The sequence below is a fragment of the Numenius arquata genome, chromosome 16, assembly GCF_964106895.1.
Source record: "Numenius arquata chromosome 16, bNumArq3.hap1.1, whole genome shotgun sequence".
NCBI lineage: Eukaryota > Metazoa > Chordata > Aves > Charadriiformes > Scolopacidae > Numenius > Numenius arquata.
The window spans coordinates 9018333-9044709 of NC_133591.1; the positions used below are offsets into that span (position 1 = coordinate 9018333).

The window sequence follows — 26377 nt, forward strand, 5'->3', positions numbered from 1 at the left end:
GGAAATGAAAGTTGTCCTATTTATTTCAGTGGGCTCTCGCTGCCACAGGATGTTCGTGTGTGACTGTGGCACAGAACGTCCCACTTGCTGGCCAACAAGGAGTTGTACTGGAGGGCTTTCTGCTCAGTGGAGTGGCAATCAGCTGGGACAAGAAGAGCGCAGAACTGAGTCTCAAACAGCTACTGCACTGCACCTTCACATCTGGCCTTACTCCAAATCAGCTTTCACAGTGTGAATAATTGCGATATTCTGTCCGTGGAAGGGACAGCTAAAATTTGCCCGTGTTTTTTCAAATAACTTCTCTTCCGGTACAAGCCAACAAGGCCAACAGACATTGCACAATAAACAAATGTTAATATGGCTCATTCTTGCCAGTTAATTAATAGTTCCTCTCAGAAACCATTTAGTAAATTATTTGGATGATGAATAGTGCTTTGAAAGGGTTTTGCAGTTACTAATAACACCATTCTATCTTCCTGTTCTACAGCTGGTTTTATTAATAGAATCCTTTCATAGATGAGGGCTGATCTGCAAGAACATTCACTAAAATAACATCCAGAAAAATATTACATATAGGCTGTTTCGAATGCCTAACCTCTAAGAAGTACAGCACTGATTTACAAAACCATCAATGTGCTGGCTGAAACTAAAGGAGATGGACTGCTCTCAGGAACTCGGAGCCTGACACTCTTGTGTGAGAAGCTGCTGTGAGTTTTCAAACTTCCCATAAAACACCAGTTTCTAACAAGGAAAAATTCACCTGCTCCATCCCTTGTTGAATTTTATCAAGTCTAATGGGCTCTACTGATTCATTTTCATTTAATTGGCTCTAAGATGTTACCTCATTATTAGTTGAGCTGCAGGCATTCATACCATCTTGGAAAGGTAAATTGGCCCTAAAACCAGAGAATTACTCCTTTAATTAGGTCGGATTGATCAGAAAGGCTACAAAGATCACCTGCATTAACTACAAATCAGTACATGTATCCTGCCTAGAGTCAGGGAGTGACAAATGACCATGGCGGCCTTGTCTTGTAGCACCTACTAGCGTGAGACCAAGTTATGAGATGTTCCAGTAAGGCCATCCATCCAACAGGCCACAGACTGCAATCAGGCTTAGTTGAAATTTGTTATTGTAATGAACTGAACCTTCTCAAAGTACCAGATGCCAGGAGGTAAGGCTGTTCTATAGATTTCCAATACCAGCCAAACAGCCTCAAGCTTGGAGCCAGAATTCTGTCACTCTGCTGCTCTGTGGAGTGTCTTGTTTATGGACTTTCATTACTTACTCGGCTTTGTAAACCACTCATTCCAGAGCTCCCAGTGGTATAAGCAACTTATCATCACTTGCCATCAGCTGTTGTATATTACATACATTAGTAAGGTTCCCCACAGACTCATAGCATAATAGAAGCAGTTTGTTTTATTTTCCCCGGTAAGAAAGAAAAAAAAATAAAATCAAGAATTCTGCAGAAATAGGCTTCTGAATATATAAAAATTAATAACAAGACACTAAATGTTTCCGTGCCAAATGACAGAGTAGGGCAATGAAAAGCTATTCAATATGTTGGTGCCTGGCTAACTTAATATGCATTCTGGGAGGGATTTTAAAAATTGCCTAAAGTGCTCTTACGAAAGTCTTATTTTCAATGACATTTCTGCTTCAAAGCTGCTCAGGTCATCTTGAGGATTCTCCCTTTTCAGTGCCCAACCTATGCCATCAGGCAGCTCTCAAGAAGAGCTGAAACACAGGTAGTGGGGTACATAGAAGACACTGCCATTTGGAAGGTGCCAAAACGTATTTTTAAAAGTTTCCTGTTGCTTTATTCATTTTGAGTTCCATTGAAAAACAGTCCTTAGTTAGAATACAGATCCCCCCACTTGCAAAAGCTCATAAACCAATCTCGGTTATATGCAAAACATCTGTAGTCTGTATTCTGTTAAGGCTATAAATCTGTATTATGCTCCTCCGCACACCAGTATTTATCTTTGTTGTTTAGTGCACCTCTGCACACTGGAGAATTAATTAGGAAAATGACACAGTCATGCAGCGTGGCTATAAATTAGTGTTTTGCCTGAAGAAATGCTATCGATTTTGCATGGCACTCCTAGATTTGCACATTTGCCAGTTAGCTTAACCATAATACTACAACGTACATCAAAGAGTATCCTCAAGTGTTGAGTTTGCAGCCTAACTAAGGCTGCATTTTCGGCAGTATGTTAAGCCTTCACAGAATGCTGGGGAGGAAAAAAAAAATCCCAAACCAATCCATTAAGTAGCTTAGATTTAACCAAGCATTTAAAAAAAGGGTAAATTTTGTACCTTCCTGTGATACCTTTTGTGATTCCTGAGAAGGGAGGGAGATAAGCAAACACAAAGCCCTTTGGACACCAGTGACACCCTGGTAAAGGCAATGGGGATAGAACGCTCCTTGTGGGGAGCGCCTGCAGGAACCAATATGAGGAAAATTGGAAAAATGTTACACCAGGAGAGGGAAGACAGGAAAACACAAGGAGCACTTCCTACTTGCAAACCTTTGTACATGCTTTGTACAAGGCATTTGTAAATGCCTTGGCATTTACGAGCATGACAGGGACACCCTGTCTTTCGTCACTCAGCTATAAAATCCTAAAACTGTGAGTTGGCTTTATCTAGCCAGCAATCAATTATTGCAGGAGAGCCAATTGATCGCATATCATGATTAGCCAGATAATTTGCTTCATATTTCCATTAACGAGCCCAATGGGCATGATTAATTGCTGCAGGGGGTAGAATTTCAGCATGGCTAGTGGTGAACTTGCTTTGTAATATTGTGAATCCCATTACTGTTAATGGAAATTTAACAACCAAATCCCCCATGGATCACTTAGAAAAAATTACCCCTTAAGGTTAAAGGGGATTTCATTAGTAGTATTCTAGGATGCTCTGATTTAAAAGTACTGTAAGCTTCCAGTGTCATGTAGAAATATGCATCCTACTGGTTTTTGCATATCCCTCATTATTATATCTATGACATTACCCTTCTCAAATGGAATTTCAAAACACAGCTCAGCCTATTGAAATGTGAGGCATATTAAGGGTAAATTTTCTAAAAGTCATTCAAGGAGATTTATCTGCTAAATTCCTATTAATATTAATTGGAATTGCCCAGCTACATTACTAGACACTACTCGAAAATGAACCCCCAACAGCAATTAATCAGGCTCCTTGATTCCTGAAGCCCATGTTTAGCAGAATGTATACTACATATAAGTCTAAAATTTGGGCTGGAAATCTAGATACCACATTGTCAAGGTTAACGGCATCTAACACTTCATCTTGCACTAGTCTGAGATGTAGACAGTCTTATAAATGACTTTCTGGAGTGTTTGGCATCAAAAGCCAATACATGGATGTCACTGGAACCTATCTAAAGGATATGTAGAAAAATATTAAGTTGTCACTCTAGAGTGCCTTTCTGACTGTCAATCACTAAAACACTGGTGACAGAGTGCTCCTATTGTCGGGCAGCCAAGTTGACAGAGAGTTAAAATTCCCCCTGAAATGCAAGGCTTATGTTCTCTGGAAAGCAAGGTCCATTAAGATGGACACCTAAAAGAACCCCCTTTTAAATAGACATGAAACAAAAGGATAGCTGCAAATATTAGACAGTGTGTCTCAGACTGATGATACCAATCATGTCAAATAGACTTGGCAATTTTTCAGTTTACAAGTAATTCACAAATTGAGCAGCATTTTCACAAATTCATGCATTGCTGATAATTAAGTTTCTGGCTATTTATTGTTAACATGTGACTGTAACTAATTATTAAACAGTTTGATATGGGCCAAAGTCATACAGAACTGCATCTGCTCCTTTATCAACTGGATGAAACTCTTCACACAGGGAAATGAGATCTATTGAATGTCAGCAGCATCACAGTGTGTGCACAAATTCACTCATTTAACCACAAACATGACCACTCAGGGAAAAAAAAAATTGCTTTACATGCAGGTAATCAGTGTGCACATCTCTTTGCTAAGGTGCTCAAACCCCATTACACTCACACAGGAGTGTGCTCCATTACACATACTCACAGGAACTGGTCCTTAAGACACTCTTCTGTAACATTTTACTGATGCAATACAAATACAAACCAATACAAACTCATAAGCGATCATTTAAAAAAAAAAAAAACAAAAACCACAAACCCCCAAAAACCCTAAACCAACAACAAAAACCTTTGATGTTTCAATTCAAAGTTAGAGAAGACTGAATGGATCAAAAAACGTAAGTTGGCACAGTTAGTGTCAGTCATGGCATGATGACTGATCTGCCAAGATGTGGCAAAAAAACCCAAATTGTTTGGGAATACTCATGTACATAAGCTGAAATATCCACATTAATCAACCAAATCAACCTGTCTATTATATCAAGCAGTTTGAGGATGGTCTTAATGCTAAAAACAATGTGGCTGTAATGGATATGAAGAGAGACCCACCTAGCTGAGCTCTGAAAATATCCAGGACTTATGGACACATATAAGGGCACTGTATGAATTTTAAATACTGTTTTCTGTTCCACTTCTACACCCTACAATTGCTTTTATACTAAAACTGTGTCCCCATTAGGCAATCTGATCCTTGTGTAGTGTGGTGCCTCAAGGTCTATTTTCATCAAGCTGGTGAAAGGCAATGTTGGATTCCCATTAGCATGACATAATTTCTAGCTGCTTTGTCCAAATACCTAGGGGGATGAACGGGTGAAAAGAAAGAAGGCAGCATTTAAAACAAGTGACCACACAAAGAAAAAGAGACCAAAGAAGTAGAAGACTCAATTAGGTAAGAGATAACAGAGGAGTAAGGGATATAGTAGGCAAACCTCAGAAGAGATTTAGTTCAAGACCTTGAGGATTTGAGAGACTTCTCCGTCTGCATCTGAGTCTGGCCCTTCTTTGACCCGTTAATCTGATTTTATTTGAGTCCGCCTCTGGGTTCAGTTCCTGGGGTCACTGTTGCACCCTTCAAATTTTTCTTTCAAACGCATAGCGTCTCTAGAAGTCTACAGTCAGAGACGAAGTCAAAAGAGAGCTCTAAGATCAACAAAGGTTAATTTGCCTACAAAACATAAGCCTCTTCTACTTTTCCTCTGAATTAATTTCTGTTCCAACTAAAAAGTTTCCTTTACAGTATCATTTCATGTCACAGAGGAACTCGTGGTTAATTGTTCTTGCTATTAAAAAGGCTTTTTATTTTTTTTTCTACCCTGAGTAAAAGGTTTTCTCCTTCTCCTCTAGTCTAGGCTTCTCTTAAGCAACAGACTCCTCAAACCTCTAATGCTTCCCTTACTTTGAACATCCATTGTGAGAGACATTTATGAGCTTTCCTGGGAGTTGCTTAGGTACTTAAGAGGTCTGGTGTCCACAGCAGCAATGAGCTCGTAAGTCACTGGCGCAGCTAGATGGGAGTGTGGAACATTAAGGCTTGGTGGAGCTGAGCCAGGAAAGGTGGAGGGATGGGAGAATGATGAAAAAGAATAAGACATATCGGCAAGAGCAGAAAACAGAAAGGGGAGAAAAGGTCTAAAGACTTGCCAGAAAGAAAGGAATTAGGAAGAAAAGCTGGACCAAGGCAGGAAAATAATCTGAATTTTCAACCTCCCCACTGCACCGCTCAAGATGACTTGGTCCTGTCGATTCCTCTCATGCACTTGAGTAGCAGCTTATCTCCACTATTCCCATAAAGCCCTTCCTCTGCTGCCAGCTCCATGCGCAGAATGCAAAAGATGTTCAAACCCTGAAGAGTGCCCTAGAGAAGATGCAATGGGAGCCGCTTGCGCACATACCCTGCCTTCCAGGGTTCAAAACCGAAGTCAAACATGTACCTCCTTCTGCATCTTGTTCGCATGGTTCTCACCCTGCAGCCTGACATCCAACCAGTGTGGTCACACTTACATCTTCCTTACTCCTGGTTTTGTTCTGTACCTTGGAACACTATAAGGCAGAACTGACAGTGGATCTGTTCTTTACCCCAGAGACTGTTGTGAAAGCATCTAGAGATAAATAGGGATGTGGTTAACAGTCAGCCATTCACATCTAGAATACTCACGCCCTTCATTATCTGCTTTGGGCAAGGGATACCAGCACCAGCAGCAAAAAAATAGGATAGAAATAGTCTTTAATGAAGACCTAATGAGTCTACATTAATGTGGAAATATTGCATGAAGCCCTCACAGTGACAGAAGCAGAAGCAGTGCAGAAATTAAGGCATGAAATGGAGTAGGTTAGTAAGTCAGACCTTTATTAACATGGTAACAAGTGCAAACCAACACTGGATTTTCCAGAGTTGTTTTGAAAACAAATGCCATTCATTTCTATGGTAAATTAAAATCAATGGCTGCTGTGCCTCTGCACTTAGAGCAGAAACCCGTCCCACCCTCACCCTGTGCACCGGGAAAGCATAAACATCGTTCAGACTGGGTTGGGTACTCCATTTTGCTCAATATCACAATTAAGGAAGTCAATGTGCAGCAGGTTTAAAGATTTATCATGTAATCTCTAGCAGGCTCATGGATCCCAGTTTGTTATTTAAGGGTTTTTGGTTTTGCTAAATCACAGCACTTTCTTCATATCTAAGAGGGTGTGAACATTCAGCTAATGCCCCTGAAGGAGGATTTTTCCCTGTCTTGACTTATCAAAAGGCTAAGGAAAAGATTACAGGATCTTTAAACTACCTTTGGAGATGCAATTCACTCAGGTCACCGTACCCTCACTCCTCCTTTCTCTTGCTGTCGCATTCACCTCAATTTCTTACTTTATCTGTCTTGACTCATTGCTAAATTTTAAATGCCAGATTGCACTATACTTTCCTATTTGCTTTCTTTGCTGAAAAAAAAAAAAGAGAAAAAGAAAAAAGATCAGTCCTCCCCAAGGTATGCAGAATGAAAAGGCTTTCTGTGAAGGTCTAAGAAACACCTTAATATGTGCTAGAATTTGCTATTTTTTCATGTAGAAACTGCCTTTGACATTTGACATGACAGGAAACGTTGCTTCAGTAAGATGGACAACAGGCTATGCTTAATTCAAACAGCCAGAGGGAATGGAAAGGAAGAGAAAGTAACTTATACCACATTTGCAAATCACTATATCCTACTGAAGAGATACTGAATACGGATTAATGAGGAACAAGATAAATGAACCACATTTCCCTTTGCAATTATTTATGCTGTGCTTCCTGCTGAAGACAGCCATGAGTTACCTGGGTAAATGAGAGCTCATACAATGCAAAGAGCCACTGCTTCTGCTGCTGGGCACAAGAGGACACAAACCTGGGTCCAAATTCTACTTTCTACAACTCACTTCTTCCTCCCGCTGCAGCCCAGAGGAGAATACTTCAGCATGACTCCAGAAGCAAAACACAATGCCCCTCCACTTAAAAAACATCCTGGGAAGGAGACAGAAGAATGCCTGCATTCCTTGCGTGCCAAGGTAAGGCAAGTTAATGGACTGATTCAGTTTATACCAGGTCTGGCCTAACTTTTTGGGAGCTCAGTGCAGAACACTCAGGGCTTGGCTCCAGGAGCTATTATCCATAATTCCTTCCCCTGCAGGGACAGGTCAGGTTCATTTGAAGCAGCTGGTACAACCATAGGTGGTTTCAAAACTGACTCTACCAAAACCTGTCCTCTTCTTTCAGGAGTTGCCTGACAAAGCTTGGTTCAACATGTCCCCTTCTCCATCCCCTTCCCAAAAAAACCCTATTAATTACAGTGCCCTGGATATACTTAAGTTGCCTTCTGGCCCATTGCAAAATGCCCACATTTCAGTTGCTCTGTCAACAGCCACCCGTGTTATTCACCACCCCATAAGGCTTCGTTGCCCTATCTCACTCACTTCTCCTGTGGTTTCTCATCTAAAGCTTTTTTTGAAGATGTCTATCAGCCATTTTCTTTTCTCTTTTTTATAGGTTAAGCCTGACTATGCTTTTCCCACCCTCCTCATAATTCACATGTCAAGGACATCAAGGGAAGCGACACAAGGGAAAGTGGCATACGCAGTAAACTGAATAATAGCTAACAAAATTTCTAAGATGATGGAGGCAGTTCAAATAATATTGGACTATTAGTTCAATACACAATACTTTATTACAGTTGACTGAGAAAATAAATGCATTATTGGCAAGCTGCTGGACCCACTGAACCCCAAAGACAGAACTCCAGGCACCAGGTAAGATGTCAGTCTGACAAAGAAAGATGTTCAAGATCTGTAGCCTATTCCCAATGGGGTGACTTTGGAGGAGGGTGCTATATCCAGCTCTACACGCAGCAGATCTTACAGCGACTGCACATCTTTAGCATGGATTCATGCTAAAACTTAGGGCAGCGATGCCTTCAATGAGTTGCTCAGTATAAAACAACCTGATTTGCTTTCTGAACTTCCATTCCCGCAAGTTGTTTTCTGGGGGTGTTGTCCCAGGCTAAGGGCATTTTGCCTTGGGAATTTGGAATCTAATTTTAAATAAAATACCAAGACATACTTTATGATAACCAATTTCTAATTGCTAGGTCAAACTAGATCTTTAAGAATGAACAGCTGACAGATTTTGCATGTGTCTATTAGAGAGCTGACACCTGACCGCATAAACTATATTTAATAGCTGATACAATTAGATCCAGGTCTTTAGAGGAATTAGTTACTGAAGGTGATATTTTAATAAAAATCCCATAGAGGATCACCACGTACTTAACAGACACGCATGAATTGTTAACGTCTCTGTTGTATGGGAAGACAATGTCTCAGTGATCAAACTGATCTGTACAAGGTAGATAATATGCAAGCTGAGAGAAAAATTCAGTTGTCTTTCCTGGTCTGGTTGTTCATTTGATGGAGGTAACGCTTTTTCAGACTCATGTGCCTTTTCTGAAGTAATAAATTCTGATCTCTTTATATTTACTATAAAGGAGTAAAAAAAAAAAACAAAACAACAAAACACATCTGCAATGAGGAAAAAGATATATTATTTTTGTGGATGCTTTAAAGAATTTGTCACATTGCTAAAAGGGCAAGTTATTTGTTATGCATTGTAGTAAAGTTTGCAAGAAGTCCCAGCCTCCTCCCAGTGCCACAGAACAGCAACTGGCAAAATAAATTAGAAGGCAAAAATTAAATGTAAGTGAAATTTAAATATACCAAGGAAGTGGCATTTGGTTGGACAGGTGGATTACTGAGGAGGCAGCAGAGCAGTGCAATATATGCAAATCACACAGCTGTAATTTATCATGCGAATCCACTCTCACAATACAATATTGTATGGCACAAAATAAAGTCCCTGAGGGTTCATCTTTTGGCTTACTCTAAAGCTAAAGCTTTAAAGGTTTACCATTTGAGAATTAATGTTTACAAGATCTGAAAAGAACAGACATTGTGAGCAGAAATACTGAGAAGCTCTTTTGTAGGCAGGCAAAAAATATCCTTAATAATCTGTGCAGCCTTTTAGATTGAAGATGCTTTGACCCTTATGAGCAAATCCCTCCTCATTTCATCTGGCCTGTGTTCAAGCAGTCCCAATTCCAGAAATACTAACGCTTTTCTCTTATCTATTTACTTTAACAGCTTCTTTGCCTGATCCTGAGTCTAGCACAATAATTCCCTGGCCCTCAAAATATAATCTTCATCCTCTTCCCAGCCACTTTGTAAACATTTTTTTTTCTGTAATACCAGTAATCAGAAGAGCACACATTTTGAGGCTTGGAGCCACCTGCCTGCATTGGCTAATCTTTCAAGAGCTTCTATACCATTCTCAAAATCCTTATTAGGCAATTTGCTTCTTACCACTCAGCACTGTAGCTGACCCTTCTTTCTGTCAACACAACCCATTTTACCTTCTTTTTCTCATCGCTGTTCTTAAGACCCCGATCACAAGCACGGTGTGTGATGGATACCATCCATTTGGTGGGGTTCTTGTAATAGGAAAAGCCCTTTCTCTTTCCCTGCCTCCTCTCTCAACCTCTGTCTACATTACTGTATTTCTAGATAAAGGCATTTCTATTTAAGTAAAAATCCTTTTTTGTGACCCCTTCCATTCTAACACTACACATATATTGAGGGTGCATCAGTTCATCACAGCACTCAGAGTTTGGTATATAAACATCAGATTTATAATAGTCCATTTTAAATTATACATATGCTATTGAATATGTATATTAATGGGACAGTTTCTGTGAAAAAGTGATGGCTGTAGATTTATAGTTAAAACAACTGGAGCTATGCATAATGTTCACAATGAACATATTAAATCCATCCAATTTAAAGACTCCGTTCCGCTTTCATTTTGTATAACTGATAAAGGGAGAAACTTCATTTTGGCTTCTATTCCTTTGCTACAAAATATAACACTTCCATACATTTCTGCTTTTGGAGAAAAAAAAAAAAGCCTATGTATTTGAAATTGTGCATTTTTGATTAATCGTATTATGAAGTTCAGTGTTTCGGCATAAATCCAACTACTTCACAGACGCCTGAGAGGAAGAATAGTCCAAAATGAGCACTACGCCATGACTTCTACATACATAAATATGTATGTACAGACTTACATACACAAACACACAGATGAGTTGTCAAGATATCAAGATGGTGAGACAGAACGTGTGCGTGATGCTGCAGAAAGAGGGCATGCTTAATTAAGGGGATAACAGTACATAGAAAAGAACAGGTCTACATGCTTGTGACAAAAAGTCAGACAAAAAGTCAGGCTTTCTGATACATCTTATATCGGAGAGCATTGTAATATTTGATTCTAGATTTAAGAAAACTGGAAGTTCTTATCAAGGTACATGAAGTAGAATTAGGAAAAGAGACCCTGTCCACAAATTCTTTTCACATGCTCATTTAGCAATCAACAAAAGATAACAATTCCTTATTTAAAAAAAAAAATAATGAAAAATTAAGCAGTGATTAATATTGCTAATATTTATGCATAGGAGGGAAATGAAGAATCTCAGTTACGTTACACAGGAAATCATAGAGCAGAAAGCATGTACTATAAGTCATGCAAATTTCTCTGGATATCTGCATTGGTGTCCAAGTAAAATGTCCCTGCAGAGCAAACATCAGACATGCAAACAAATCACGCACGGCTTGACAGTGTTCGGTACAGTATTACAGCACAGGAAAAGCAACTTCCAATACCCTCTACTTTTGTTTTATTTTAGTTAGAGACCTGTTTGTCTATTTCCAGTCTTGGGAACCAGAAGACCTGAGACCAAGCTATTTGAAGCCACCCTAGATGGGTAGGGCAGCTGGTGGAAAAGGCAGCTGAAGCTCTCTCGCTTCATAACGCACGGTAACCCAAACTCCTTCCGACAAAGGAAATCAATACTTCAGTAGGAGACGTGCCCCAGCTTGGCACAGAATCTCAAACGAACAAAAGGCCTCCTCCTGCCTGAAGCACATCCCTGGAGCACTGTATCAAAACTCACCTCATTTAATACAAGCATCTGCAGAGGGTATTTTCCCCTCCACGCCTCCCACGTCCTTCTTTAACATTTACTGTTCAAGATCAGTAGTCTATACAATTTATCGCACCTGTCAAGGCTAATTTATTCATGCGATCTGGCAGTAATCAAAAAGACTGAGATCGATGTGCCAGCAAACCCTGACATTTATTCATATTTTAAAGTCCCATTTGACCTTGAACTACAGCTAACTGGAGCTGAACTTGTCAGCAGCTCTCTGAGGCTCGCTGGTCTGGCAGATCAGTGCCTCTGGGCTAATGGCACAACATCAGGACTACAAACACTCGGACCGTGAGCGCAAAAGGCTGAACCACAGACAGAGGGGTAGGGGACCACGGAAAATGGTACCATTAACAACACAGTGGTCACAGACCCACCAGTCCATCCAGCACATGCACCAGTGTGGCTTGTACCTGCCTGTTCCCACGGTGCAACTGTTCTGGAGTCAATGAATTTCTTGCTGAGGGGTAAAAACGATGAGGGAAGAAGTGAAGAAGGAATACGACATATGTCTCCCCGCAGAGACCCTAGGTTGTCTTCAGCAGACCACTGCTGGGCTGGCCCCAGGTGGGCCACTCACAGTGAGTCAAGGCAAAGCAAAGGAAGAGACAGGAAATAACCCCACCTTCCCTCCCTGGGCAGGGAACAGAGACAGCGCCTGGTGATCCAGCCGCAACGGGCAACACAGAAGATAGATCAGAAACTCTGCAACTCACTAGGTACCTGCCAGCACAACACGGCAAGAGCAGCTGGAAACTGGAACAGAAAAACCAGATCTCAAGAGAATTACTTTGAATGTGCTCTCACACTCCTACTCAGGAACAGGATTTATAATTTGCTTATTCCTTTTGAAGTCCATCACCCTTGTCCTCTCCTCACTCAACCATGCCCTAAAGGAACATCGGAATTTTAAGTGCAATTCCTTTAACGCATGCCTGTGCTGTAACCTCCAGTAATAATTTCAGGCTTTGAATTCAGAAGAATTAGTAGGGAAATACAATAAAAGCTATTTAAAATAGTTTCAACCTGGGCTCTGCCATCAAATGACTTTCAAATGTCCCATGAGGGCATTTTCAGAGCCTTCTTCCTCAGTTTCCACTTGGTTAATTGGGGGTATACGAATTTACCTTCTTCCCCAGAATGTGCGAGGAATTACAGGCATGACATGCCTAGAAGTTATTGAATTGTTTGTTTTTCCGCTGTTCGGAAGATATTTGTGTAAATTACATGCTATTAGAGACGCAGAGGAAAACTAAGCGGCATTTAGGTAGAAATATGCAGCTACAGTTTTACTGAAACATGCAAATAGATTATTTTATTACAGTTAAAACACTTGAATATGTAAATGCAGTTGCACCAACACAGACTTCGCAGGCGTATTTTGTTGCTTCTCTGGGTTCTCCTTGGCTGCCTTTCTCCTGCTATAAATTCTATATGTCATATTAAATATGATTTTTTAGCAAGATCTGCCTTTCCTAAGCCTAGAATACGAGCAGAAATGACAGATATGCCATTTTGAGTTTGTTTTTCCCTCCTTTTAAATAGCTAACACCTTCCATTATGTTGGAAGAAAGTTACCAATGGAAAGCAATTGGCATTTTGACCAATGCATTTGTACACGTTATATATATGTCTTAACATTGCCCTGCAATCTAACCTGATGTTCATGGAAGGGGAAACAATGACATATGAGGATGCAAAGGTAATTTGTCTGTATGGATCTAGACCAGCTGCAGTATACAAGCAGTGAAACTGCATATGGAGCTGTGTAAGTTACAATAAATGTGATATTAAAGCATTTCAGCCACCCTGTTTCCTTATTTTTTGTATGTAGAAAACAAATTTTGAGGGAGAGAGAGAATCTTTGAACTCTTTAAGGAAAACTTTAAATATTGTATTGGATTTTTTTTTTTTTTCCTCATTTCCTTCCTTCCATACTGAAATTACTTAATTTGTGCAGGCACAAAGCAGGAATTCAGCTTCACAGTAATGATGAAAAAAAGCACAGAACAAATGTAGCAAACAGGCGTCATCAAGTTCCAACCCCTGGCAGCCAATATGATCTAAAGGCACATAACTGCACACATCATGTCCCAAAATACTGTCATGAAACATTCCCCCAAAGCTTTTAAAGGACACTGAATGAAAGGAAATGATATACCTCTGCAGGACGAGCAATTTGGTTTTTTTTTTGGACAATCGATGACTGGTGTTCTTCTACAACATGGCAGCAAGCAAATGCTCACTGCCACCAATACCAGAAAGGAAGAGAGAGTAAGATTGAGGCAAGCTTGGGGAAGTATTTTAGGGTTTACTTTCAGGAGGAAGATTAGGTGGCAACAGATGAACTTCTCATCTGCTCGCTGTTTTGACTCTATCAGGACTGCCATCGTGCCCGCAGACACCCACACCTGTGTATCTTCTGTCTCAGCTGAACAGGGGTCTATTTCCCTGCTCTGTGCCCCTCTACGCCTGGTCTCACTCCTCTGCGAGCTCTCTGGGTGAGAAACTGTCCCTCACTGCCACCATCCTGCAAGGCACAAGGCCAAAAGCGCCCTTCTGAAATCTTAACTGCAAAACAAGTAATAAGAGCTCATCTGCACTCCTTTCAGAGGACATTTTGTGCCACTCTGGAAATGACAACATTACCATTCCCTGTACTGTTTTGCCCACTATACAGTGAATATTATCATTGCCATTTGCAGATGGGCAAACTGAGGAGGAAGGGCAGGAAACCAACTTCTCAAGATGATGCAGCTGGTGAGTATTCCCCAGTCAAGTGCTTGACCTGCTGTACAACACAGCGCTCTGCCTGGGGGCTCCTTTGTTGTGAATATTCCCATTGCACTACTCAGGCCATTAAACCCAAATTTATACAAGACTTGCATTAAAAATTTCTCATCGGTGGCTAGTCTTCTGCTGCCTTCAACAGAAAATTGTTTGTCTCTTTCATCATCTCTTTACAGTGTTGGGTTTTTTTCTGTGTATTACACACAATGCAGACACTGATATAATTATTTGGCACCAAGGAGTGAACTTTTTTCAACAACACAGGTACATGCATTATTCCTTCCCTGCTCCTCAGCTCAGAGGTATCGGTCACACAGGTCAGCTCAACATGCTTTGCTCTACTCAGGAAACACTATCACAAGGATAATTATTAGTCTGGTAGACATTTCTTTAGCAGACTGCAAAAGATACAGTAAAAAATGTCATCTTACCTCCCAAAGTTTTCCAGGCAGAATTAAAACAAAACCAATCAAACCTAAACCACACAACACTTCCCCCCTTCAAACACACAACTCCTCAAAGATCAGCTCAGTCTTCTTCAAGCTCACATAACAAGAACGCTTCCACTCACCAGCTCTAAGGATTTATACGCCTCTGTTTAACATCATAAATAACAGTGACTTGAATTTTCCTATAAGGGTAACACCTCAGCAACAGATGACAAGTTATACATTTTAATGCCTACAACCCCACCTCCAGACATTGCCCTCAAGACTGGAGGGTCCTATAAATCTGACAGCTCACCTCTAAGGCTGAAGTACATTTTCCCAAGTGAGATGGTTTGCCTGGAGGATGGTGCCTGCGACCAACAACACAACCACACACGGGAGCCCTGGCCACAGCCAGAGGTGTTTGTACTGTGGGTCTCACACCCCACGGCTGCTCCTCCAGGGCTTACCTAGGCTGCTGATCTGGGTCAGGGACACTAGACCAAACCAAGGCTTTTTTCCGACTGCAGAAGCTCAAGCTGAAAGGACTCCTGCCATCCTAAGAGCCCTCTGTGCTTCCTAGAGGGTCAGATTAAACACCTCATCCCTGGAAAAACAAGAACCACCTGGGGAGCTAATCAAAAGGTCAATTAGAAAACAGGCATCTCCCTGCTCTGGGAGCAGCTGGTATCCTGAAACACTTTTATGTTTCTTTTTTTCAAGTGGAAAGAAGATGTTTTCCACCGCACTGATACATATTTTCTTTTTAAGAGTTCCGAAAGAGATTCAGAATGGTTCCAAAAAACTCAGAGAAACCTTTTGCCAGGTGTACTGGCCACCTGGCTAAGGACTGACAGCTGGGCACCTCTGGGTACACAACAGCCCGAGCCAGGCTTTCAGTAATCAGCATCAAAATTTAGAGTTGTACAGAACATTTGGAGTTCTGGATGAGTCGTTATTTTGCAATAGAAAATATGTTGTATCAGAAAGTTTCTGACCAGCTGTAGCTCATCTCTATGCTTTTGGTTCAGTCTCATCATTAGGCAAGTGAAAGCTATTTCAATCTCAACACAATTAGCACACTCAGCTTCTCTGCATGTTTCCTCTCTCATTCAGTTCACACTTGCCACTGCAGGGGAACCTGTGTTAGATTTAGATTAAACCTGCAGGAAAGCGGCTGAGAAGAAAGCAGCAAAGACTAAGGAAGAATTTTCTTTCCTCAGTTCTTTCACTGTTGATCTCTCTCTGAAATTTCCAGCCTTGTGCTTTCATAATGTCCTAGTACATGAAAGAGTTTGTAACATAAAATGTTACACTCGATGGAGCATGATGTGATATTGAAGCCAAATGGCCAGATGCTCTTTTCTGAGCTATTTCCAATGCTCCCACTTTAGAGAGTGTTTTTAACGGTATTCACAAGCTCTAGTCCTGTAGTTCGCTGGCAATTTCATGCTAGAGCACCATTGCGCTATGTTCTGATGAAAACATTGTTTTCCATTTGAGGTTACAGTTATCTTCAATTTCATAAAAAGAAAAAAAAAAAGAAGAAAAAGGATACTGTGGTTCAAAGAAATTGCAGACAGGTAGGGAGTCGGATTCTCCCCCCAGAGACAAGATCGAGCACCCCGTTTAGAGTACAATTAAGACTATATAAATGATCTGATAGGAGAAAACCCTAAGTACTCTAACTTAGTCGGAATAGGCCAAGGGCTATCTTTTAGTTGTTTGGTTTTGCTTTACGCTGTTTTCACATTCCTCTCTTTCTTGTGTGGGAAGACCCTTTACAGGGAAAATCTTCCGGTTTGAAAGGTGGTTGATGTCAGACATTTGAAACTCAGCAGCAGGCGCTGGTGACACTGGAACTCAGCCTGTCCTCTTCATGGTTTTCCTGTTCGCTGACAGCGCTGCATCTCTGTGGGTCACTGCACGGAGGCACGAGAACCAGTGACTGGGAGGATACAGCCACAGAGCCAGGACCAGAGTAACCAGGGCTGCTAACGGCTTTCTCCAAGCTGCTAATAGAGTTATCGCCCCGTGGTGCCCGTCGGGACTGGCAGTTGTGCACTTTGGCAACGGGGTGATCCGTGGTGACTTCAGACACTCCAGGGCTCAGCAGCCTGGGATTTAATGCCTGCACGAGTGTCTTCGCTTAGAACTAAGACTGTCTCCTTTGCCAGACAGAATGCGTTATTGCTATATACAAATGTCAGGCCTAATCTCATCCTGTTTGAATCAATGAAACTCCACTGGAATAAAAAGATGCTGAACATTTAGACGGGTAGAGGACCTGGCTCATCATATATGCACATCACCAGAGAACAGACTATTCCAATCCCCGTTTTGAAGAGGGAAAGGAGCTGAGAATTAATGTAATCCAGGCACCATGAATTCAATCCTTTCATGATTTCTTAATGCTTGACTTTACAAGCTTAACATTCTTTTACCTTAGGAAATGCCTGTAAAAATGCTAAATTAAATTGGAGATGGAAAAGAGGACACCTTTACTTACATGGCTTATCTGGAGGGTGAGACCTAGGAAATTTATCACAGAGATCTTTGCAATCTATGCGTCAGAGTAACTTCCAATAACAGTAGATTACATCACTTATTAGGATTTTGCTTAAGCAGTGCAGAGTTCAGTGTAGAACTAGTCAGAAACATTTTAATAGCATTTATCTTCATGCTGGAAATGCTGATTAATCACAATCCAGTGTGAATAGGCATGTCTAAGGACAGAGTGCACTACATTTTCAGATGCCAGCAATTATGAATTTTTGTTAACATCATTTAAGTGATTAAATGTCTTCAAACTTAAAGGCTTCTTTAAAAAACTTCATTTGAAACTGAATTAATTTATACTAAAAATTATTGCATTGGAAAATTCAAAATAAAGATAAAGTATTTTTGGATGTATCAAAATAAGACATTTTGATTAACCTATATTTTTGTACAATTTTCACTTGTCTTTTACCACAGCATGTATATTGGTGAAATTTTGAGAAACTCTCCTGAATGGGGTTCCTACTTAGCTCTGAGATTAGGGGCCTGGCCTCATGAATCACACAGGGTAAAAAGCATTGTCCAGAATTCAGAATTAAAGTTTGCCATACATAAACCTTGTGGCATTTTTATTACAGCATACCAGTCTAGAATCTGCGTTTAAAACACTGACTGTTCAAAGGAATCTAAATCTCCTTAGCTGAAGGTAATAAAATCAGGTCAAGAATTCACTACTCAACAATCTTCCATTAGTGTTTCTGTTCAGAGAAAATGTAGTTCATCTGTTTTTAAAGAAAGTCAAGCCGGGCCATACAGCATAAGTTTGGAGAGTATAATGTTTTGCTTGTGTATGAAAGTCCGTTAGGTAACGAGTTTTATTTCCTCATACAGATATTCAGTGAATCTGCATCATGACTTTTTTACATTACACACGGTATTTCTGCAAAGCCCTGAGGTGGGACTGCATCTCTACATACATACCCCATGCTTGATTTCAGGTCGGCAGCCTGGCCACCGTTAGCAATGTAATCACAACACCAAAGAGTGCAAATGATCTGAGCTTTTATCCTGCTTTCAGACAATTCTTTTTGATCCTGATGAACTGTGTGTTCCCAGGGCCATGCTGCCGTCAGTTGCCAAAACTGGCCACAGTTACCTGTGATACATCTGCACAAGGACATGAGGTCACAACTAACCTTAAGCATCCAGCTAAGCTCTGCTGGAGAACTAAGCCATCACTTGAAGTCACCCTAGAGTTAATTTGTCACACTGTCACCTAGGGACATCTCTAGTTGATTTCTCTGGCCAGGACCTCTTAAACAGTAGGTTTCTTTAAGAGATCTCAAATTGGGTAAGTCATTAGTTTTGGGGGAGTGGAGGGTGTTTGTTGGTTTTTTTGTTTGCTTTTTTTTTTTTTCAAATCTCTGAGTTATCACCTCTAAGAATTAATCAACTGCTGCAGCTTTCCCTCCTTTGAGGTATATCACAGTTATTGAGAATAAAGTAGCAGGGCCAGTTGATGCTGGCCATAAAAGAGAAAAAGTTTTGCTTTCAGTTATGGTAACATATTTTTTATTTAATTTGTTTGGATTGTTAACGATGGAAGCAGAATTTAATTTGTACTAGAGAATCCTTTAAAATAAATGCTTGATCTCTTCCCACCCACTATTACAGTTGATGGGTACAAAATAAAAAGAACAGCAATTCATTCACCTTATCAGTGGAGCACCAGAGGGAGAAATCCTTAATGCAATGATTAATAACTCACTATAAAAAGATGCATCATAAACTGCTTGTATTAGGTCAAATCATAAACTAAGCTTTTAATGTTTATATGATCCCTCTCTAAATAATTGTGTCTGTAGCTCCAACTACAAAGGGAACTTATATGACACTTGCAAACCCTGCAGTTTCTTAGAGGGTCATAATTTGGGATCCTCTCTTACAGGGACCCCTGTCTCCCTCTCCATTTAAGCATTCCTTGAATTTCTTTTACTATTGGGACACCTCTCTGTACTAGAGGACAGAGGTCATTTGATGTCTGGGAGCAGCAAAGATTAATGTGATCTATCCTGAGTTTAGGGTGTCTTCTTCAGGCACAGACACATCCACAGGAGAAAGTACCATTGCTTATCTCTGCCTCCGGGTTGGGAAAAGGACAGCTGAACCACAGCTGAAGTGGAAACAGGGCTCGCTGGATCCAGGTGGCTACAAGAAGGCAGAGCAGTGGTCTGGTGCTTGCCCGAATGCAGCCAGCAAGCCAAGTTGCCCATGCTTGTGAAGGGCACCTCATCCACATAGGAGTCAGCCACAGTTGCCTTTGTAAAGTCCTGGCCAAAATCAGTTTTTAGGTGCTTACAGACAGCTCCCATCAGTTCCAGTAGCTGGTTGGTGAACATGAAGAGAATAGCACCATTTGTCCATAACAGAATCCCGTCCTGTATTTATCCATCTTGCGGTGAAACTGTCATCTTTGAAAAATATAGTACAAGATGACATTATATAAGTGTCCATCTATTTCTGTACTGTCACAAACCTGCAATCACATCCATCTCCCTTTTATTTCCCAGAACAGCTGGTGCTTTTTCTCTACCAAACCAGAACCTCCCTCACTTGGCAAATAGACATTGGCTTCACTGCAACGCTAACCCGTTAGGAGAGTGTTGCAGTTCTAACCAATATGAAGTCTACACAAAAAATAACATGAGTTAAAAAAAGAGCTGCAGAGCCCTAAGTATTTTCAATAGATGTGGTAGCCCCATCACTTCATGCACTGCTTACTCAATACAGAAAATGACTTAGGCTAATTATTTAAATATTACCATCTATGGAATTTAGAAAAGGGAAAAGCCAATAGTGGAATACCCAAGATGGTAATTTTTTAATAAACAATAGATTTAAGGGGGATTAGCTGAGTTATCAAACAGTATCCTCCCAAATCAGCTCATTAGTTTCACTGACTTTCCCCATTTCACTTTAATAAAACAATTTAAATGAGGGTTCATTAGATGCAATGTAATCTAATTCAGGCACTCCAAGCCTAATCCCTTTTCTTTAGCAGTAACATGATAATAGTTTGCGAAAAAGTTTAAAGGATTATTGTTACAGCTATTTTAAATAGGGATTGTTTTCAGCCAAACATGTGCCACCACTTCCCCACCATTTTATTATTTATTATTGCACTATTTCTTGCTTGTACTCATTCATTCATTTATTCCTTCCCTTTTCTGTCTTTTCTTGCTCCACACAAGCAAAGTCACACATGGGCAACAGGCTTTTGACATGGATCCCCACAGCCTCCTCCTGGAGAAGCTGATGGGCTAAGGTCTAGCCAAGTGGTCTGTGCGGTGGGTGGGGTCCGGCTGACAGGCTGCACCCAGAGGGTGGTAGTCAATCGCTCCTTTTCAAACTGGCAACTTGACACAAGTGGGGCGCCCCAGGGACCAATACTGAGCCCAACGCTGTTTAATGTCTTCATAAGTGATCTGGAAGATGAGATCAGCGTACCCTGACAAAGCTTGCTGATGACACCAAACTGAGTGGGGAAGTGGACACTTCAGAAGGGAGAGCCACCCTGCAGGAAGACCTGGATAGTCTGGAAGAGTGTGCTAACAAGAACCTTATGAAGTTCAACAGGAACAAGTGTAAGTTCTGGCACCTGGGCAAACAGAAGCCAGGAGTGCTGGGATCTACTCAGCTGGGAAAGGGACCTGGGGGTCCTGGTGGACAGCAAGCTCAATATGAGTGAACAGTTTGCTGCTGAGGCAAAGAAAGCCAACAGGATGCTGAGTTGCATCAAGGGCATCAACAGCAGAGATAAAGAAGTCATTATCCCACTCTGCTCAGGCCACACCTGGAGCACTGTTTAGTTTTGGTACCTGCTATACAAAAGATGTGGACAGGCTGCAGAGGGTCCAGAGAAGGGCCACTGAGATGATCAAAGGACGAAGAAGCCCACCATACGAGGAAAGGCTGAGAGAATTGGCTTCGTTTAGCCTTGAGAAAAGAAGGCTTATGGGGGACCTTATCACCATGTTCCAGTATTTAAAGGGTGGCCACAAAGAAGATGGAAACTCCCTTTTTACAAGAAGTCACATAGAAAAGGCGAGGGGCAATGGGTACAAGTTATTCTTGAGGAGACTAATCAGACATGAGGAAAATTTTTCCCACTGAGAACAATCCACCATTGGAATAATGTCCCCAGTGAGGCAGTGGATTCCCCAACATTGGACACTTTTAAGATCCAGCTGGACAAGGTGCTGGGCCATCTTGTCTAGGCTGTGCTTTTGCCAAGAAAGGTTGGACCAGATGCTCCTTGAGGTCCCTTCCAACCTGGTATTCTATGATTCTGTGACCCCTCTGTGCTGGCGTAGGGGATATGCCAAATATCCCCACCTGGGTCAGTGCACCAGGCCTTGGGAAGGGAATGGTTTTTTGCAACTTACTTTGAGATGGAGTTTAAAAAAAACCCACAAACTAAACTTTGTAATTTCACAGTGATTTTATATATATCCTAGAGGGAAGGGAGAAGGTTCCTGTTCCATTTTCATGCTGCTAGTTTCTGACAGCTCTGAAAGAGGGGATCACACACAGGACTTGCAAATTAGGAGACAGACACTGTATATTACTTACTGTGCCAGATCCAGGCTGAAAACACAGAGTAACAGATCTACACCATGGACATACACCCTACTTCAGAAGGAACTCACTCATACTCCTGTACTTTTATAAAGCCTTTTTAGAACAGTAGGGTTAATTATTCTTTATATGGCAAAGAAACTCAAACGAAAAAAAAAAACAACCCAAAGAATGAGAGCAGGTTTCTAGATCCTAGGTTTCTGCAGGCCTTAACAGGTTCCCTACCCCTGAAAACCTGTCCTTGCTCACTTCAAATCCTCATTTCTTCAAGCAAGTGCCATTTCATAATCCTATTAAAACCTTTGCCTCTGTTTACCAGGAGCCCTAATCGTACTCAGCAAGTTCTTCTCGTCTAAGGAATAGTGACAGCTTTCAGATTTCTTAGGAGGCTTATTCATCAGCTACGCCAAAGTTTTGCCAGAGCGTTCAATCTATTCTGGGAGCAGCCATGTGGAAAAAGTTTCAAACAGCTCAAAGCCCTGCACAATGATAAAGGAAAGCTCACACAATCCTGGTAATAGCCTGACCCTCTTAAGGAAAATTGGATGATTTGTGGTAGCAGTTTTTCTGTCCCCTATGTGAATTCTGAACCTTAAAGTATAAGCAGTGTATTTGCACAGTCCCATTACAAGCCCTATCCCTCTTGCGATGCTGGAATAATAAATACACACCCATATGTGAAAATAAACTCTTGCTGCGATGACCTTCTTCCTCAGCCCACTAGTGTGAAGGAGTTTGTAGCCATTTTAGAAAAAAAGAGTCAGATAAAGAATGGACTAATTTGATGTTCAGTGTTTCACCATGAGCAGAATATATGCCTTAATGAGCACATTACATGCACCAGGGACGTGTTACTGTGAAGCAGGGAATAAAGAGTAAGGGGAAAATAATTAAACGGTCAGCTTTATAACGAGGAAACCGTGTTCATGCAACATTAAGTGGCCTAATTTTCAAGTGCTAAGCAAAGACATGTTCCTTGGACTTCAGAAGGACTTGCTGGCAAGCACCACCTTGAAAACAAGGGCGAAGGATCACAAGTACCAAACCTCCTATCGGTCTAGAAGCACAGGGTGGACTGATGCTGTCCTGACATCTGTCACATTTTGCACTGACCTATCCAACAGGATTAAATATCTGTAGTACCCTGTATTTTGATCCTATAAGGAGGACCCTTAAAGTTTTAAAATACCACATCATGTGTGGTACATAGAACATTACAACTGACTTCTACCAGCCTGGCCTTAGTTTTCTGTTGGGACTGCATCTGCTAGGCACAAGCACACAACATCACCTAGGCACAACAAGCACATGAAGACTTAGTGTAGCTATTTGCACAAGCAGAGCTACTGGGAAAGGAGAAAGTCTGTCTCTTTGGGTTCAGACACTGACAGAATGAACAAATAAACCATATTTCTGACTGTTATCAGTTCTCTCAAGGCCAGTAAGGCCAGGAACATTCATTTACTGGGACTGTCAGTTCCAACTAGTGTTGCAATAACAATTACTTTAGCATAACAGCCTATCAGTCAGACAACAATTCTGTTGGGCCACAGGCTCCCCTTCTTTCTTTGCAAGTGGACATGGCACAAAGTTTCTTCTTTGTTACTCACCCTCATGCCTAATTCAATGTTTTCTCCTCCATAGACCTCCATACCAGGGTCAAGCAAGCCAATCTCACCAAAATACTCTCGGTCCACTACAAATGAGCATCCAATCATGGCTGGTGTCCTGCACAGAGAGATTAAAGCAAAAAATGAAGTTGTTTATTAGCTTCTAGAGAACCCACCTCATAACAAATTTACACAGACAAAACAGTTCTTAGTCTTCAAGTTTACATTTTAAATTTATCTATTAGCATGCAATCGCATTGCACTTCATACCCCAATGGACAGAGAACCTTGTGGGACCAGAGTCACCCAAATAACCAGCACACTGCCAGGCACACTTGGACCAGCTGTCTGTGAGACACACACAAGACGTGAAGTCAAGTACTCCATGCATGTAAGTGAAGTATCAGGCTGTTCTCCCTTTGTTTTATAGACACAACCTCTGTGCTGGAGCTGAAGTTCACCACCATACAGAGTAGCACAAGAACCAGAAAACACTTGATTTGAAGATTAATACTCAAAGAAATCCCAGAAATGTCAGAAACGAGGAGTCCCACATATTAAAAGTAAGTGCACATCAAGAGCCATAGATCAATCATGGTGTGAAGTTTGGCAGGGACTTCCTGGAGTCAACTTTAGCAGATAAATTTCAGCCTTTGTGAAGCTGTTCCATGATCAACATTTCTATGTTTGCTGAGGTCAGTCTTTAGAAAAGGAAAAATTTTCAGAGGAAGAGACTCTGCCCTCAGATCTGCCACTGCCCAACTGGGTGATTTCAGATACATCATTTCCCTTCTCTGAGCATCAATTTCTTTGTGTGTAAAACTATGGTTCTGCTCTCTTTTACAAAGCAATCTGAACCCTGTCACTGAGCAGCACTACATGACAGCAAATTTTGAGATCGTTTACCATATGAACACAAGCATTATTTCAATGCAATACAAGCTAGTGACATTTGCTAGTTTCATTTGTCCACACTTGCTCTGCATCTCTGTACTGATCACAACACCCACGTCTTTACAATTCAAGGTAGGAGCTCTGTTTTGCTACTATAGCCCACAATTTAAAAATGTAAACTTGACTAACTTTAAGGTAGAAAACCAACAAAAGCCTGCAGCTCCGTGTTTGACTTGCATTTTAGCTGCAGGCTGCACAGTGCCTACTGCAAGATCATGGGTAGTTATCCTGCAGTCTGATCTACAGGATGTGCCCAGGCCCTGGGGACAGACCCCCTCATTTTAGTGGGATCCCGACAGAGCAGACTGCTGAATGAGGAAAACCATAAAATCATTTAAGAAGTGAATACTTCCGGAGCTGACATAGAAGAATGAGCTGTGCTGCCTCTTCCACTGAAAGGGAGGCAAGTTTGGGCCATCTGGCAGATACGACATCCTTCCTAACAGTGCTATTGTAAAAAGACATCAGGAAAATTCTTGTTTATGCCAATTTTCTATTTTCTAGTAAAATGGAGAATGCGCTATCTATCACCCAAGCGTATGTATAAACTATGAAAATGCCCAATAGAAAAAAAGATGATGGAAAAGGTCTAAAACCTATTTTCAGAAGTCTCCTTTGTAGTGCAGTAATGTTATACTGTCACTATGAAGTCTCTCTTGTCCCAGATACCTGCATGTTTCTTCAACTGGTACAGAAAGCTATTCACAAGGTATTTGCCCATGGCATCTGAGAAACATATTCATGAGGCAGTTTCATACACATGTGAAAAACTGCCCTGACTGGGAAAACGAACACATTTTTTACCCATATATTTGCGGATCCCACCGGTAGCAGCAGGTGGCTGCTGGAACAGTGTTATCACATCAGGTCGTTTTTCTCATCAGCAGTTCACGATTTCTACAGCAGGAGGTTAAAAAGGCTTCAAACAAACAGCCAAGATGTGGTTAGATAAAACAATTCTTTGCTCCTGGGCCTAATCCATACCCTGACATTGCAGAACACAGTCCAACCTATGGCAGGAACTATTTGGTACCCTTGAAAAGGTTCATTTGCTGAAGCTCTGCTGTTACTTATCTGTAATGGACTCTGCTGTAGCACTCACGTTGCTGGTACTGCTTCAGCATCTCTCCCTTGCACTTTTTCTCAGTTTGAAAGCCACTGCAACCTCTCAGATCATTACAAGCCTATACTGCAGTGCACACTATCCCTCTCATGTTTTCCCTGCATAATTGAAAAAGGCAGCTGTTGATAGAAACGCATTTGATCGGCACTGTTTCTGACAAAGAAGTTGAAACAGCTTGATTAACTCTCACGTTCCACCCTTGCAGAGGGAGATGCATTCCCTGGATCATGAGCTGGGGGGACAAGATTCAAAGGCAAACATCTGGCTTTCACAGATGACTTTGGACTGAACTGGGGCTCTCAGCCAGATCCCTGCACCCACTTAGTCAAAAAGGCTGGAGGAAACTGAGGCCAGATGTCACAAACCCTACAAAGAAACTGGAGCAGAGTCACCACCAGCACCCTCGGTGCCTGGACCTCTCCCATACCCCACAGTCCCCTTCTGTGCATGCAAGAAATTCCATCACGTCTCTGCTTGGTGCTGTTATTTGTGAAGACTTTCTGTTGAATCAGTCTCTATTCAGAAGTGGTCTCAGAGCTCTATGAAAACAACACACGGTCCTGGGTACTCCTGTCTGGACACATCCATCTTCTGTTGATGCATATACTTATAAACCAGAATCTCTGCAAGATGGATGGCATTTTTAAATTCAAGTTATTTGGTAAAATGCATCTTCCTGCTTGTAGTTCCTAGAGCCGTGCCTGCAGACAGACTTGCCTAAAAGGACTGAGAGCTCTCCTGTACACAGGACCAGACATACCCTATACATACATCCCATCATCTCACCTTGTATCATTGAAAATCATATTTTAGGCTACCAAGGAATAAATTGGGTCTAGAAAC

The 26377-nt window shown here is 41.3% G+C and overlaps 1 protein-coding gene across 1 annotated transcript in view; it reads right to left on the minus strand.

Moving 5' to 3' along the window:
• Nucleotides 1-26377, minus strand: part of GALNT9 (polypeptide N-acetylgalactosaminyltransferase 9) — a 151522-nt gene that overhangs the window by 50937 nt on the left and 74208 nt on the right. Inside the window, exon 6 of the mRNA XM_074159573.1 lies at nt 23458-23575. Coding sequence (XP_074015674.1) covers nt 23458-23575 — 118 coding nt within the window. The remainder of the gene's footprint in view (nt 1-23457; nt 23576-26377) is intronic.